This window comes from Oryzias latipes, chromosome 5 (assembly GCF_053564925.1).
Source record: "Oryzias latipes strain Hd-rR chromosome 5, Olatipes_Hd-rR_3.1".
Classification (NCBI taxonomy): Eukaryota; Metazoa; Chordata; class Actinopteri; order Beloniformes; family Adrianichthyidae; genus Oryzias; species Oryzias latipes.
Window position 1 is genome coordinate 15,584,875 of NC_136241.1, and position 16,407 is coordinate 15,601,281.

The 16,407-nt window shown below is 36.4% G+C and overlaps 1 protein-coding gene across 1 annotated transcript in view; it reads right to left on the reverse strand.

Moving 5' to 3' along the window:
* Positions 1-848: 848 nt before the first annotated feature.
* The window catches only part of tafa3a (TAFA chemokine like family member 3a), a 124,945-nt gene continuing 109,386 nt past the window's right edge, over positions 849-16,407 (reverse strand). The window contains exons 3-5 of the mRNA XM_004068798.4: positions 13,845-13,994; positions 13,035-13,159; positions 849-3,122 (exon numbers count right to left, since the gene is read on the reverse strand). Of these exons, the coding sequence (XP_004068846.1) occupies positions 3,111-3,122; positions 13,035-13,159; positions 13,845-13,994 (287 nt within the window). The 3' untranslated portion in view covers positions 849-3,110. The remainder of the gene's footprint in view (positions 3,123-13,034; positions 13,160-13,844; positions 13,995-16,407) is intronic.

Consider the following 16,407-nt stretch of genomic DNA (forward strand, 5'->3'; position numbering starts at 1 on the left):
TTTAGGAGTGGGGACTTGATTGTGGGTTAGGGTGGGACTTGGTAGCTCAACAAAAGACACACAATGTCCCCCCCTACCACCCGCATCAAAAACTTCATAAGAATTTCATGCTGCGATGTGTGGATCAGGGGCATGGCTACGAGGGGACAAGAGGGGAAAAAGATTTGCCCCGCGACTTGACCTCCCAATTTTTGAGCCGATATTAGTATCATTATTGACTAAGAAGTTATTACTGCAAATCTCCTTTGCAAAAATAACCAAAAAAACGTGATATTTCTAAATGAAATCCAGAGTCCCTCAAATTACTTGCCAGTTCCCTGTATTGTGTATGCTGGCCAGCACCCTGGCCTCAGCCAAAATCCATGCCATTTCCCTATTTGGCAAGAGGAAATTGTTATGTTTGGAAAACTCAATAATAATAACAACAGTTTGATTCTTTCATATGTAATGGCCTTCCATTACATTTGTCCCCCTTCCAAAGTCCTCTGCCTTCCTCTCACCCCCCCCCCCCCCCCCCCCCATATCAAATGTTCTGTGGATTTATACATGTTGTGCTTTGAGAGAAAACAATAGGTCATTTAGAGAAAATTCTTGACTGACAGACCAAAACAGTTGGTACACTGATGTTAATCCTAGAATCGTGACAATGGAAATTACATTTCAAAATGCCTCCTTTTGTCATGTCAGAAGAGCGCTTGCTGTGCTCCACACTAAAATGTATTGTCTCTACAGGGTTTCTCATATGCAGGTAAATACAAAAGAAATGTTGCAGCTGTTTCCTGCCTCTCGTCACTCCAACTTTAAACCTACTTGGCTTCTGCAGAGAAGGAAATAGAGCTCCGCATTGATTCTGGTAATGATAATGACTTTATTACACATATCAGAGTGGATAGAAATGTTGGTTGCCCTTGGAGTCCTCTGAGTTGTATAGTTGGTAAGGTCACAAGTTAAATGTTCCCATTTCATTTATGCATTTTCTTGTTACTCACAAAGCACACCTATCTTGGAGTAGATGGTTTCCTTCTTTAAATGGAATCTAGAAAAGGGAAAAACTGGTTCTAAAAGCATTCTTGTAAAGTGCTTATTTTTTTAAAAGGAAAAAAAGAGAGATAAAATAAATGCTTTTTTCGGATCTACCAAAATAAAACAACCACAAATAGCTCCTTTATTTCTTCACAGGATCATGTTCCTGATGGTATTGAACTGTAAAAACCCACTCCAATGAAAATCGTGTTTTTGGTAATTTTAAAATCCTCTTGTGGCATTTTTCTTCTGATGGAAGACTTATATAAAGAAAATTTAGAAATTCGTTCTGAATCAGGGGCAGGCAAAAAAAAAGCCATGTGAAAAAGCTTTAGGAGTGACGTATAATCTACAGTCTGTGGACCACAAAATCCCTGATCCACTCCATTTTGATGCATCCCCTTAAAGACGACTGAAATGCTCGCCCTTTTTATGCACCGGTAATTTTAGGTTGGGGTTTTAGGGGCTGTAAACTAGAGTGTAAATAGAGGGTGGGAAGTGGGTGCAGTCTTAATCCACTCCAACAGTCCCACCTACAACTCAGAGATGAATTTTTAATGAACTTCTGCTGGTCTGCAGAAACTATGTCCTAAAAAAAACAATTTTTTTAAAAATGATTTTGCCAAAAAAAGACCACTGGAAACGCTTTTAAAATAAGTTCAAAAGATGATTGGAGTGGGTCTTTAAATGAAAAAAATAAAGTGAGATAAAATCTGTACTCTTTTGTTTCCACCAAAACAATACAACCAAAATGCACTCCTTAATTTTACACAGGATTATATTTATTACGGATTTGGACTTTAAAGAAACATCTAGAAGACAGTGAGCTGCTCATTCAAGTCGTTTTTTTCAGTTCAAACTGCTGATAAGGAATTCAGGTTTCATTGACAGTCATTAGGGGTTTGTTGTTTGTGTGCAGCAGGTGTGAATGAGACCCTTAGGTGCCACGCAATAACAATCAACCACTGAGTGACATCACCTTCGAGTCCCATCAAGTAAGAAGACATTACCTGACCATTCTGATAAGCACTTCTGTATCTGCACACAACATTTAGTTTTGGAACGTTTTGCCACTTCGCTAAAGTAACACCACATAAATAATCATAATTTCCCATCAGCAGATAAAACTGAAGAAACTACTTGAATAAAAAGCAAAACATCTTCTGGATCAACCTTTAAAGTCCAGTTGCCCTAAAGATCTAAATTCTGTGATATCAGGACCTGGATGACCGATGACCTTCTCTGACCCACTCCTGTATTTGTTTTATTTCAACTTTTTTGATACACTGACCAAATAAGGAGCACAGATTAAAACAGAAATCCCACATTTTACTTAACAGCAATATTTACTGAGTTAGGTTTATTAAGGTAATATTGACATTTTGCAATGAATTATTGTTTCCAGGTATTAGAAATTGAACCAATCCATTCAGACAGAACTTGGCTGTGTTCGCCCTTAAAAACCTGTGGTCTTTGTGTTTAATCTTAGTGGCATCGTCTTTTGTCTTTAAAAATGAGTTGTCCTCTTAAAGATAAAAAAAAATGAGCCAGGGAATGTATCAAACCAACAAAAGAAGTTCAAAAAATCTATTCTCCGTAAGAATGAAGTGAATAAAAATGTTTATGACCCCACCAGATCTTCCACACAGTTCTGCATCAGGAGTCCAAGAGGATATGGGCAAATAAGAATGACACAAAAGTTTCACATCACATGGTTCTGCTTTATGAATGATTGTTATGCCCCCTCAGGGTAATCCAAGATCTTTAAGTCAATAAATAACTTCATGGTTGAGTCTTCTTGTCCACAGGAATAGAACTATATTACAATAAGAAATCTGATGGCCAGAAGAGCTTAGACACAGCTACTGTTGAAAATAAAAGTAAAAGCTAGGAATCTGTTTGGTTATGTAGTTTCCAATGGAGCTCCATGGTGCTGCTCCTCCTTTTGTTCACTGGAATGTCTGTGATTACTGTCCTCGTTGGTCCCTTGTTTCCACCAAACACAAAATCACACATCCCAATATCCCACTGAGTCGGCCCAAGAAACTCCATTCTGGTCCACAAAAGGTTGTCCTTGAAATACACGACTATCGGGTGACCTAAAAACCAGAAAAGAAAAAAAATGCATTATAGAAGCTGGAAAAAAAGGATAAAAACAATGACAATCATTATTATCTTCAAAACCATCTTTTATTGTAACCATCTTATAGTATAAACTTTTTTTCCCTGTGGTCAAGTCTAGTGTTTTTCTATAAAAACCTAAAACCGGTAGCAATCATCTCAACACATATTATGTTCAAAGATATTTACAATTATAAGTAAAAATAGCTTTGGTGGTCTTTTGCTTAAATGTGTGGAACTTGTATGTTTGGATTAGATTATAAAGCGTTTCCAAGCAGTAACCCAATTATTTTAACCCCTTCACAGCATATGTTGCTAATTTGCAATGCACTGTTCAGTCCGGGACCCCAATTAACTTAGCACCACCTTGAAAGGAAAAAACACTTACGATTTTTTTTTAATTTGGGGGAAAATTCAGGGACGAAGGGCTTACCTCTGTAATATCACAACGAAAGGATCACACCCATTTCAACTGATTTGTGTTTGTCATACTGTACATAAAATTATGCCACAAAACAACTATTGTTTCTGTTGCATTAAATCTTAAAATGATCAACTAACTTCCATGCTGTGTTTTTTACTCTTGCTCAAAAGAAAAATGTATAAACAAACTTCCCTGTACAAACAATTTTAAATTGCTAAACTTCTGGTCTTCTATGGCTAAAATCCTGTCATTTTTGTTAAGTTTTAGAATATATTCTTGTACTCTAGATAAATAAATTGAACAAATGTTTAATCATGAAATGTCTCATAACATAAAATAATGACAAATGATATCAAATATTGAAAACAAATGCTTGCTGTTATACTCCTACTTTCAGAAATACAAATTATGATTTTTCATTGTTATTAATTTACAAAATTCAGTTGAGTTAATGAAAAAATAAACTATTGGATTTTTTTACCGTTTGCCTTCAAACCAGTATCAATTCTTACAGGCACAAGATTTTGTAGAATTATTATCTGGTGTGTAATGAACCAGTAATACCAAACAGATGCTAATGATAATCAAAGTTACACCTATCTGCTCTCTACTGTCTAGAGAAGTCTGTCCAGAAGTGGTTTTTATGGAAGACATGCCGCTACAAAGCCAAACCTCCAACGTGGAAACTAGACCAAGTGACTCCATTATGAACGAAAACAAAGAGACTAGATTATAGAAAAAAATGGCTGCAGCTGCTCTGGACTGATGAGTCCAAATTTGAAGTATTTGGCTGAAGCAGAAGGAAGTTTGTTTTTCTGAGGGCTGGTAAACGGTGCAATAATAGTGTCAGCAGGCAACAGCGAAGCATTGTTGGGGGTCTCTCCATTAATACAAATGGAGTTGGAGATTGGGTCAAGATAAATGGCATTCTCAATAGTCACATGTCTTAGCAAATTTCAAAGTGTTTCCACACATTGGACTGTAATGATGGATTGATCATTTTTGCTGCCATAGTTTTAACATTGTAGTAAAATAAACCTGTCATGTCTCAATCCAAATGGTTTTTTCCAATATCGATTATTTTATCTGTTTCATTTTGCAAATATTTTATAATGGTATAGGTTAATTTGATTAACAACTTGCCTCAGATTGATCTGGTTGGAATTAATGAACATAAATTAAACCATCTATTAATCGTTACACCCCTAGTTTCCATCATGCAATACCATGATGAATGGCCCCAAATGTATTCTGCACCAAAACAACAAGCCCAAACATACAGCCAAACTCAATGAGAACTATTTTTTTATGAGGAAGAACAAGAAGTACTTATGGCATGGCCTCCACAAAGCCTTGATCTCAACATTATTCCGTGTGTGTGGGATGACATGAAGACACAAAAGGATGTGAGAAAGCCATCAGCCACACTAGATCTGTGGTTAGTTCTCCAAGATATTTGGAACAACCTACAAGCTGAGTACCTTAAAAAAAAACTCTGAAGAAATTATGTTCTTTTAAAAGGCAGTAGGTGGTCACACCAAATATTAATCTGATTTAGGTTTTTCTTTTTTTTTAACTTCTATTTTGTTGATTGATGACAATAAATGATTAACACTTCCATCTGTGAAAATAGTCTGTTTTTACAGTATTTTGTTCTTCACACAAGCCTAAGTTGGTGGGGTCTTGCCAGATGAATCTGCATGTCATTGACACATACTTACAGTTTTCTGAGGCATGCAATCAAAATTTTTTTTATAAAAGTGTGGATTTTTTTTTTAGCTGCAACTGATGACACTGTCATTGCCACTTGGGGAGGCTCATTTTAATTTTCACTTCCAGGTGGCAATTTTCAGAAATCACAATGTGACAGACAATATGAGAATGATTTCATCTCCCTGCTGCTCTGACTGTAGAAATTTTGAGATCAGTCACCTGACATCGGAAACATATTTATATGATAATAAAATTTCACAAGTACATTTTTTAAGAAGTTTCTCTTGCATAGTCGCTCTTGTAGAAAGAAACAATCTACAGCTTTTATTTTGGTAAAAAGTATTTTTTTACATCTTTTCCTTATTGGAAAAATATGCACATAATTAGAAAAAAAGATTTTTTCTTGTAGTCTATCAGACTTAGATAACTGGAACATCACAATTGTATACTATATCTAAAAGAATATAGAAAAATTGATTGAATAACTGAAAACAAACAGGAACACCTCCCCATGCAGTAAGTTTCTTTTAGTGCTAGAACTTTGAAATCCGCTGTTGATTACAGGACAGAGGGAATTTCAGAATAAGAGCTCAAATCCTTCCTTTGAAGCTCAAATTTCTTCAAGATGAAAGATCACACCTGACTGACAGTTCCTTCCCATGCACATGAGTGTGTATCGAACTCCAACAGACTCATTCATTTAACAATTTACAATGATTGATCACAGAATATTTTTTTTAGCTTCCTGTTAGATGAAGTGAAGACTCTTAAAATTTACACATTTGAATAAATAGCTTTTCTTTAATGTTTCTTCCACTTGAATGATTTTTCTGCTTTTTCAGTTATCCGTTTATTAAAACTTGAGAACATTTCCTTCCTTTTATTGTGGTTGATTGATGTTGACTGAGAACGAAAAGCAAAGAAGTGCACCAAAGATTTTATTGAGGGACATGGTCCACACAAACTCATTAGGGCTGTCTTCCAGAGAAGACAGAGTCAAGAAAATGTTAATGATGGAAAAATACATATGCATACAGATTCATGTATCATACAAACTTCCAGATTTTGCATGGAGACTTTCACACATGGATACAATTTCTAATACCCCTCTGTTACTGAAAGAAATCCACACAATGATCACTAACATACACTCAAAAAAGAGTAAATACCTAATAAAAAGTAAATGAAAAATCAACTAGTAAAAATCAGATATTTGTTCCTTGTCCAAATGGAATCATTTTAACAAACAAACAAAAAATGGTCAGAAAAATAATATTATTTTGAAAAAATAATCACTGTTATTAGACAATTCTGCATCTATCAACAATAGTGGCCCTCAAGTTCAAATCATGTTAACAAATTACTCAACACAAAAACACATTAAATACCACAAGGACAATTAAAAAAGCAAATTAAATAAATATTACATTTTAAAAATCAAAACGATATACCAGAAACTAAAGCGCAATTCAAAAAAGATAAAATATAATAATTATAAAATAAAAAATATAAACAAAATGTTTGAAAACAGAAAAGTACTTTCCAGCAACCAAAATGGAATGTTAAAAAAACAAAATAATAGAAGAAACAAGAGAAGTTAAGTATTTTTGGTCATCACTGATTAGATGATTGTCAGAAGTCAGAGCTCTGTCTCCACCCTGTTTTTGTGTTGAGTGAAAAGACAGATTAGGTTTTCTCCTCTAGAGGGAGCTGCTCCAAATACGTACATCTGGTTAGAAAGGTGTCTTTCAAATGGCATGTTATCTCCTTTCACCAATGCTGTACACAAAATCTCATAGACTACTTTAGTGTACTGTTTAATGCTTGTTCTTAGCCATTCTTTGGAGTTTTCTTTCACTTTCAGTGTATTACATCACCAAAGAGTACAATAACCATCATCACTTTAAAATAACCGGATATAACCTAAGGTCAAAAGAATTTACTGGTTTATGAAATCGTCATTGCAAAACTTGGAATTTTCAGAATGAAATCCCAACTTAAAACAGGAAATGTTTCTCTAAACTCACTGGCTTCTCCCACATTGCAGTGGCAGATCAAGCTCAGGTTGTCTTCCAGAGGTCTGAGAGCCAGAGGGTTTTTTCAGCATCTTAGTCATCCCTAAGACCGAACTCTGCATGCTAAGAATCTCTGATGTTTTTCTTGACATCTACTGAAGCCCCTCTCCCAGTTTGGTGGGGTCACAGCCTGAGGGCCATCACACCCTGCATCTATTCTCTCTTCATTCAGTTTGTCTGTGTGTGTTATTTCTTACATATTGTTTTCATGAGGATTTTTTTTTTTTGCATGACCAGCAGTGCATTGGTTTAAAACTAAGAAACCCTTGGGATTTTAGCCTTTCATCCTCTGCCCCTATTGGAGATGTTTCTCACGTCACAACTTCTAGAACTTCTGGACCTCCAACCTCTACTGTGCACCAGCATTCCTGTACAAATCTTCTGCTGGTATCTGTAACACATTTAACTGTATGATAATGAATCGGTTCAGTCTTTGAAGTCCCACTCTGATAATCATTTGATCTATTGTAAAAGCGGTCCCAGTGGTCTTTTGAATATACAAATACAAATATACAAACCTGTTACATAGGTTTTGCAGAGCAGCAGTAGTTCATTAGGATTTTGCCTCTAAGTTGTGGGCAGAACTGTTGGTGTTAAGTAAACATGTCATTTTCCATCACCCATCTGTACACTCTCAACCCCCAACCTAACCCTACTGGTATAACAAAAAATGGCAAACAATATTGGAGCGACCCAGCCGTACAGTTTTGAGCCAGATACCAGTTCATACGATGAAAATGAAGACGTACATGGATCTATTTGACTGCAAGTATGAAAAGAAAGGAGTGTAGCAGGGATCTTGTGGCCTGCTGATTGTATCTTCTACGTCATGATTACAAGCTTTTTCCAACTGCATTTTTTTGTTTTCTCCTGATTTACAACTATTTAAAATAAAGAAATACTTAGACATGCAATCTTGGTGGGTCTTTAAGCACAATCTAGACCTGAGTGAAAGTTTAATTACCAATCTTTAATGGTGTAATGATTCATTTTAACAATTCATATCAGATTTTTTGGTCGCTCAAAGTCGATATTGGTTTGATGTGAATAAATTAATTCAATCCAATTCACTGACCTTAAATTGATCCAGGACACCTTTAGTAAAAAAATTCAACCACTGTTATCCTATATAGAGATAGAGATAGAGATATATGGGACAGAACTGTGCTCATGGTTTTGCACTAAAAAACTGAATATGTTCCGCAAATACCAAAGGGATAGTCAAGTCATTGACTTAACGAGTTGATAGGATTATTGGATTTAACAAAAATTGAAATTTCTAAGACATTAATTTGTTGAGTCAACAGTGTGTAACAGAACCACACAAAGCAGTGATTGACCAGATCCTCTCCCTCTTGCAGGCTAACAGCTGGTTGTGTCGTTTATAACCCATGTGATTCATGGAGTTGACCTTAGGACTATTTTCAGGCAAACTTAGTCTTGATTAGAACTTAAACTTGTTTTACGGGCGAAATAACTGTAATCTTAAAGAAAGCACAAACCCCAAAAATATTGGGATTGCCATTATCAAAACTGATTTTGTTGGCTTTGCATTAACATTCCTTCCAGCAATTACAAGTCAATGCCCCTCGCACTCATACTCCCACCTCCAATAATGTTCTCCCTCCGTATACATCACACTTTAGTATTGTCTGTTCCCGTGTGAAGAGTTTTTAGTGAACACTGTGCATTCTGTTCCATATTGTCTAGGATTAGAGCATACAAACCGAGACCCTAAATCTGAAGAAAACTGCAGTTCTTGGTGTTGGCATGATGAGGATTCCCACTGTGCAAACTGTCAGCTGTTTGGAAGTTGGCCTTCAGATTGGATTTTTTTTTCTTTGTCTTATTCAAAATGATGCAACAACCTTGAAGGTGCCCGTTTGTATGTTTTCTGTTTTCAGATCCAGTTAAATATGGCAATCCAATTCCAGGAGAACCAAAAGAGTACCATCATAGCAGACCCCATACACGCTGGAGGAGGCAGAAAGTCAAAACAAGAATAAATAACAAAAGGTAAAAAATGCTGTTTGCCAATAACAAAGTTTACCATATTTTTTATTGGAGCTACCCTCAAACTCACCATCCCAGAAGGTTATTTTCATTACAAATATGCACCTTAGTCAGGCATTAAGAAGGCTTTCCAATAATTTTACAAATTTATCTCCTTTCCTTTGTACTGTGTTTGCATTTTAAAAGGACACATCCATTTATAAAAGAAAACTGCTTAAAGGCAGCAAAATAAGTAAGAGTATAGTGGATTTTAATTGCTTAAAGAATATTTTTGTTTATAACTAATGCATTGGAAAAAAAATATTTTCAGACTGCCTTTGCAACTACAGTACAGTATCTTTCATTCAGTTTTGGTGCTGCAAATGTCAGACATATTTTCATTATTTCTGGAATAGAAATCTTTCTCAGACAGCAATCTATCAAAAAACTTTAATACTCTCTCCAAGCTTCATAGCATCTGTCAAGTGCAGGGGCTCTGTGGTTCTTTTGGCCTATGTGTTCTGATTGATAGGAAGCGAAAAGCAGGAGCTGGCAGGGTTATAATTCTTGATATTAGAAGACTATAAAACTAGCAGCTCCTGGAACATGCAGAGAAAGATGAAACCAACTTGTTTGTCCAAGCCAAGGCTTGAGGGCCTTAAGACACCTGATTTACTGATGTGAATTCATTGTTGGGTGAAAGCATACCATCATATTTCAGCAACAATGCCACCACTGCAACCAAAAAACAACAAAAAGATTAATATTGCTGAAAGAGAAATTTGTCTGTTTGCAGCATTAATGTCAAGCAAACGTTTAGAGCCTTTTTTTGTTTTTTCTGAACTATGCAAAAGCGTAAAATAACATTGACAAAAACAAATAATCAAAATAAAACACTAATTCATGAAATAAATATACATTTCAGGCAGAAGAAATTGCCTTTTTTAATAAGAAATATTGCAAAAGGTTTGGATTTTCATTCACATGAGGGATTTTTACTGTGAGTCAAGCTCTGAGCAGAACAGAACTATTTTTTTGTCTAGAATTAACTCACTAATAAAACGACTATAAGCACAAACCCTTCAGCCACACAGAAACAAATGAATGCTGTTGATTTTTTTTTATTGATTTTTTTTGTCACTGCTCCTATAAGCAACAGGTTGTGAGCAGCAATTTCCTGTACAGTTCTCCCTATGATCAGGAGCAACAAGAACAACCTGAAAACAATGAGAGCAGAGATGATGCAAACGACAAACCAGCTCATCACTCTGATCAATGATATGAAACTGGCATTTTGTTTCTTTAGATCATGACATTTTTTAATTGAGTTTTTTACACCTCAGGTTTAGCTGTGGAAATTATTGGGTTACTTTTATTTGTTTAAAATTATGTTAATTTTTATCATGAGATTGACCATTTCCTTGTGTACAATAATAAGGTTTTGCTTCTGTTAAAGTTGATTTTTGTCAAATTGATGGGATTCTATTTTCATTCTTGAATTTTACTAATAAAATCCAAACTGAACCAGTGCCAAACTTAGCACTCTGAGCTCCATTCTTCTCCATTTTTCTGCTCATTCCTCAGAGGATGTTAAGTGTTCAAGAAGTTGGGGAATGGAGCTTTCTAGCAAGCACAAGTTGTCCCTTGCTGGTTCGCTGTGGGAGGGAGCAAGGCCATGGGCATGGAGCGACCTCCGCTGACTCTCTAATTAAAAATAGAGCTCAGGTTCTGAAGGGTTCTACTGCCCACCAGGCCCTCTCCACATCTGTGCCTGTGTTTCTGCTTCCCTGCAGCTGTATGAAGGGGCATGAATTATTAACCCAACTAAAATAAAAAGTGTTTCTTCATCCATGCCTCCTGTATTTATGAATAATGGAAGATTAAGCTCTACTACAGACAATTGGTAAGTCAAATAGAAGACTGTGATGGATGGTTGAGGATCTATAGTGTCCCTCACTCCTCACCTACCAACCACTTTGGGTCTACCCCACCCTGGGACCTAAAGCACAAGTTCAGACAACCTTCATTAATCTCTAGAAAACAACTCAAGCCCTCGAACCCCACAGCAGCAAACCCAAAGAAACGGATTTTGGATCGATTTTGGATTGTTTGCACCTGTTTTTGTATCATTATCGCTTTATTTAATTTACTTTTAAATAAAATGATTGTTTTAGCTACTTGCAAGTACATTCAAAGCCAAATGCAAGCTCGTTTGAAGCTAGAGCCCTATTTTCTTACACTTATTGCTAATTTATTGCACTGAGACTGTGTACTGTTCAAATCAATGGCCAGTTAACTAACTTAAGCTGCTAAGTGGAGGGCAGGGATCATTTATAGAATCTGTTTTGTGTTTTGAAAAACTTTGCCTTAGCTACTCCGTTTAGCATAGCTTCCTCTTTATTTTAACAGCCAGTGATTATATTTTGAGTCAAATAAAACCTTGGCTCTGATGAAAAGCTGACTATGCTTATCTGTAGAAGTTTTGTCTGCACTCGAGTACCGAGGGGGCTCGTAAACTTAAATCTCAGCCACACAGCACCTAAAAATAGGCTGATAGTTCAATGACCTGTATTTGTCTTTAACTTTAAAATGTGGGAGAGGATGTTTAGGCCTTCTTTTGGGACAGTTTTCACCAGAGCAGCCCACCATCCCTGAGGCTAATTGTCTTCTAACGATATCATTTTTCAAAGCTCAACCAGATCAGCAGTTTAAACAAATAACGTGAGTGAAGTTACACTACTAAAAAAAGAAACCCTAACTGTATCTCTGGTCCCAGCCTGCTCTAATACTCGTCAAATGCATCAAGATAGACCTCTCGCAGTCCCTGTACGTCTTCATCCACAGCATACATACGTGAAGTGATTAAAACAATGAACTAGTCCCTTTTTAGCTTCCGTTTTATTATTTTTCTATTGCAGTCTTCTGTTGTATTTTTTTAGGATTTTCTATTAAGGGCTTTACTCCATGCCACAAAATTGTTTTTCGCTTTTGGATCAAAAAATATTCCACTTGATCAATATGTTTTAAATATGTTTAAAATTGACTATTTGCCCAAAAATTAAAGACCCACTTCAATGAAAATCATGTTTTTGGTTTTTTCACGAATTTTTCTCCTGATGGAGGGCATCCTATATAAAAGAATTAAGAATACAATTGCATTTCTGAGTGTTTCTTTATTCTAATGTTGTGAATCAGGAGCAGATAAAAAAAAATGCTGTTTGAAAAAGCTTGTAGTTGTTACGTACAAACTACAGCTGATGGGCCACAAGCCCCCTGATCCTCTTCATTCAGATGCATCCACTTGCAGACAAATGGAACCGTGTACATCTTAGTTTTCCTCGTCTGAACTGGCATCTGGCTGGATAGCTCGAACATTGCTCACCATTTCTGTTGCACCATTAATGTTAGGTTGGGGGTGTGATGGGCTGTAAGCTAGGCGAAGGGTGTAAACAGAAGGATGTCAGAAAGCAGGGGCGGGCTTACACAGAGCCTCTTAAGTGACCCTCAACTTGGAGGAAAACATCTAATGGATCACTGTTGCTCTGCTGAAACTATGTCCTAAAAAAAACACAAGTTTATTAATTTTGACTAAAAATGGCAAAATCATAATTAAAAGACAACTAACACTGTAGATTAAAAAATGATGGGAGTGGGGCTTTAAGGCACAATTCCAAACTGCAACCCACCTTTGTTGTCTTAACTTTGTTTCCTGTACTGCAGCTCCATCCTTTGAGATCTGGCAGCACTTTACACTCCTCTCCATCCATGCAGGGATGCATCTGACACCACCACTTCTGAGCGACTATTGATGCTGAAGAACAATAAAATGGGTAAAGTGCAAACATTTCTATTAAAAGCAATTAACAGCACGCTGCTCTAAATAACATCAGTTTCTGCCTTTATTGACTCAACAGCCCATTATACTTCTGTGTGCAGAACAGAGCATGTTGATTTCTGGATATGTCAGTTCTACCCTAGTGTGTCTTGGGGTCTAAATTAGAGGGCATAGGTGAATTTCAAGGTGCCGAGTGTTGTGAGAACTGTGTGTTCACTCTGAGGAGGGTGGCTGTTTACATTTATAGAAGGAGTGAAAAAACATCCAGTCAAGGTCTTCTGCTGCTTTGAAAAAGCCTACAGGGGAGAAACATCTTCCCTTGACATTTCTAAAGCAAGGAGAGAACTGTCAACATGGAAGGAAGCCTATGTCAGAGCGCCTCCACTGAGAAGAGAAGACATGGATCGATTCACATGTAACTGGGGCCACTGCTGACATGATGTTAAATTACCTGGGCATCTGTCTACTCTCTTGAACCTGTCTGATGTAACCTCAAGACATAAGGCTAAGTGAATGAAATGCCCAGGAACGAACCATTTTTCTTTCAGAATGAAAACCTCTGAATGCTGAAATAGGCACCAGATGTACAGTGACAGGTGTGGCAGTGCAGAATATTCCCCCGAAATCATTACCAAAATCCATAATCAGAGTGCTGCCATACCATCTACACAAGATGGGGCCGCTCTCGTTGTTCCCGCCACCTGTCCAGGGAAGCAGGAGCATTTGACGGTCTGGGATCTCTCTTCGATCTTGTTCTTGTTGCAGCATCGGTGTGCAGCAATTACCTCACAGGTTCCTGCTTTGACGTGAACTGGAAACACAGAAGTATTTGATGGTTAGAAAACATTTGAGAGTTTCAGCAACATTTGATTTGATATTTTGCACCAGAAAAACAAAAGGTTTTCCATCTTTTTTTTTAGAAAAGCTTTTTTGAACTTTTAGATTTATTTCAAATCTTTAAAAATTATGTATCTTCTAATACAACATACGTTTAGAATAGTGCTAACATTACATGTTCAATGTATTTATTATGCTGCGGTCACACTGGACTGAAACGCGTGTTCAAGCGACAACTTTAAATGAAAAGTCTATGTTAACGTGTGTTTATGCGTGTTTCGGGCTTCTGTGTTCAAACAGGTTCATACGGTTATGACAAACCTTGAAAGTTTTGGACAATGAAAATGCAATTTCAAGGTCATTCATTGAAAATTGATTGATTCACTTATTGTTAGATAATTGTGAATACTGGAGTTATGTTTTAGCCTACAAAATGACTTTTTTTTTTTTAAGATATATTTGCTCAAATGTATGACGAGTGATTAGGCGTCCTGTGTTATTTCTCTTATCCTCGCCAATAGGGCACAATAGTCACCAGCATTGAAAACATTACTTGTACGTCTTTATAACTGTGAAAACATTGATATCACCTTAAAGATGAGGGGTAAATATGTAAAAAACAATGCATTTCATGAAAATCAAAACATTTTACTGTTTGAACAGTTAATGAAATAGTCAGTTTTTCTTAAGGTCTTTTATCCTGACTCAAGAACCTGGAGTTTTACAAATATTAGAATAAAAATTATGTACAAAAAATTAGAACAAAAATCAGATTTTTTTTTCTCTCTTTTTTTATTCAATCCAGTGCGCTTTCTGTATGGATTTGATGGTGACGTATGGGTAGCATCCTTTTTAATTCACAGAAGTCCGAACCATTTGAAAATTGATCATGGAGGAGAAGTTAATATTTGCGGTTTGTGTTGTATGACACAAAGTCGTTCATATTTCAGGACTGAGCTGTGAAAGAAAAAGCCTGTAGCAACATTGGCGAGATTTCTCCACTTTGACATTTCGTATCACTGTAGATGTAGAGCTTTATCTTTGTTTCTGTTCTTTCCCCTGTTCCTCTTCTTGATTTTCTTTTTGTTCTTTTTTTTTAACTTGTCCTGTCCAACAGCTGAGCTGAAAGCCTCTTGTGTTGGACATATGTTACAGTTACAACAGGGAGTTATTCTTCTTCTTGATTTTGACTTCTTAAAAAATGGAAGACAGATTCTGACGCATATGGACAACAAAGTCACTGCACACTGTAAAATAACCAAGTTGCTCCTCAGTCCATCTGTATTGACAAAGTCAATAACAAAACGTCGTCTTCTTCTATAAATTACATTAGCATGAAACAGGTCTGCGCCCTCTAGTGTTTAAACAATGCACTGGTTTTAACCTAAACATCAACTGTTCAAACATTTATGCTTCCAAAACAAATGTATAAATCTGGTAAGAGTTTAGCTGAATAGAAACAAAATAAAAAGAAATTATTTCATAATTTCAAACTCATAAAATGGTGCCTACAGTAGGCATCACTTGGATCAGGTAGTATAAAGAATGTGCGTTCTTGATCATGCATGCTGTTAAGAAGGTTTAAAATTTAGTTTTTGTATTTCCCTTTTTTGGAAACGTTAAATGAGACAGTGAGGCTTCATGTCTTGCATGTACACATTGATAGTTTTTCATCAACTGTTGAGGGAAAATAATCCATTCTTACTCCTATACTCTGTTCTCACAATAACTGCACATTCTCTTCATTCTCTCCTTCCCAACCCCGTACCTTCCACAACACAGAATGAATTATACCTTATGAATTTGTGGGATGCCTTGCAGTCTTTTAGGCTTCTCTTTTAGACTCACTTCTGCCCGTTAATGCATATAAAGAGCAGATTATCAGTTATTAATAACTTCTGTTTCCCACAATAGTTGTTTTCACAGTTTTTCACATGTGACCCACAGCAATGTGTATATTCAGAGCAGGAAACCAAATGAGTTAAAACAGGTAACGCGTTTGACAAGTAAACTATGATAGTCAAAGGGGAACACTACTTTAACAGCAAAGCAATGAGTCAGTAGACCAATATCAGCCCAGGATTGAGGTGCCAAGTTTGTCTGATGCAGCTGTAGCTTTGTGAGGAAACTGGATTTTCTAGAAAGGACTGTATTAATAAAAATATTAGGTTGGTTCGTTTCCCTTCAGTTTCCAACACACAGAAAGGAATGAATGAGACTCAGAGACAGTTACTTAGCTTCAGTGAAGATTTACTCCGCACAAAACAGCACAGATTTGTACGCAGGGTTACAGACAGAGGAACAGGATCACAAGGTCTGAACAAAGACACTCAGAAAAGGGCTTGGTATATATACCTGGCATTTACATATTCAGAAGATGGTCTGAG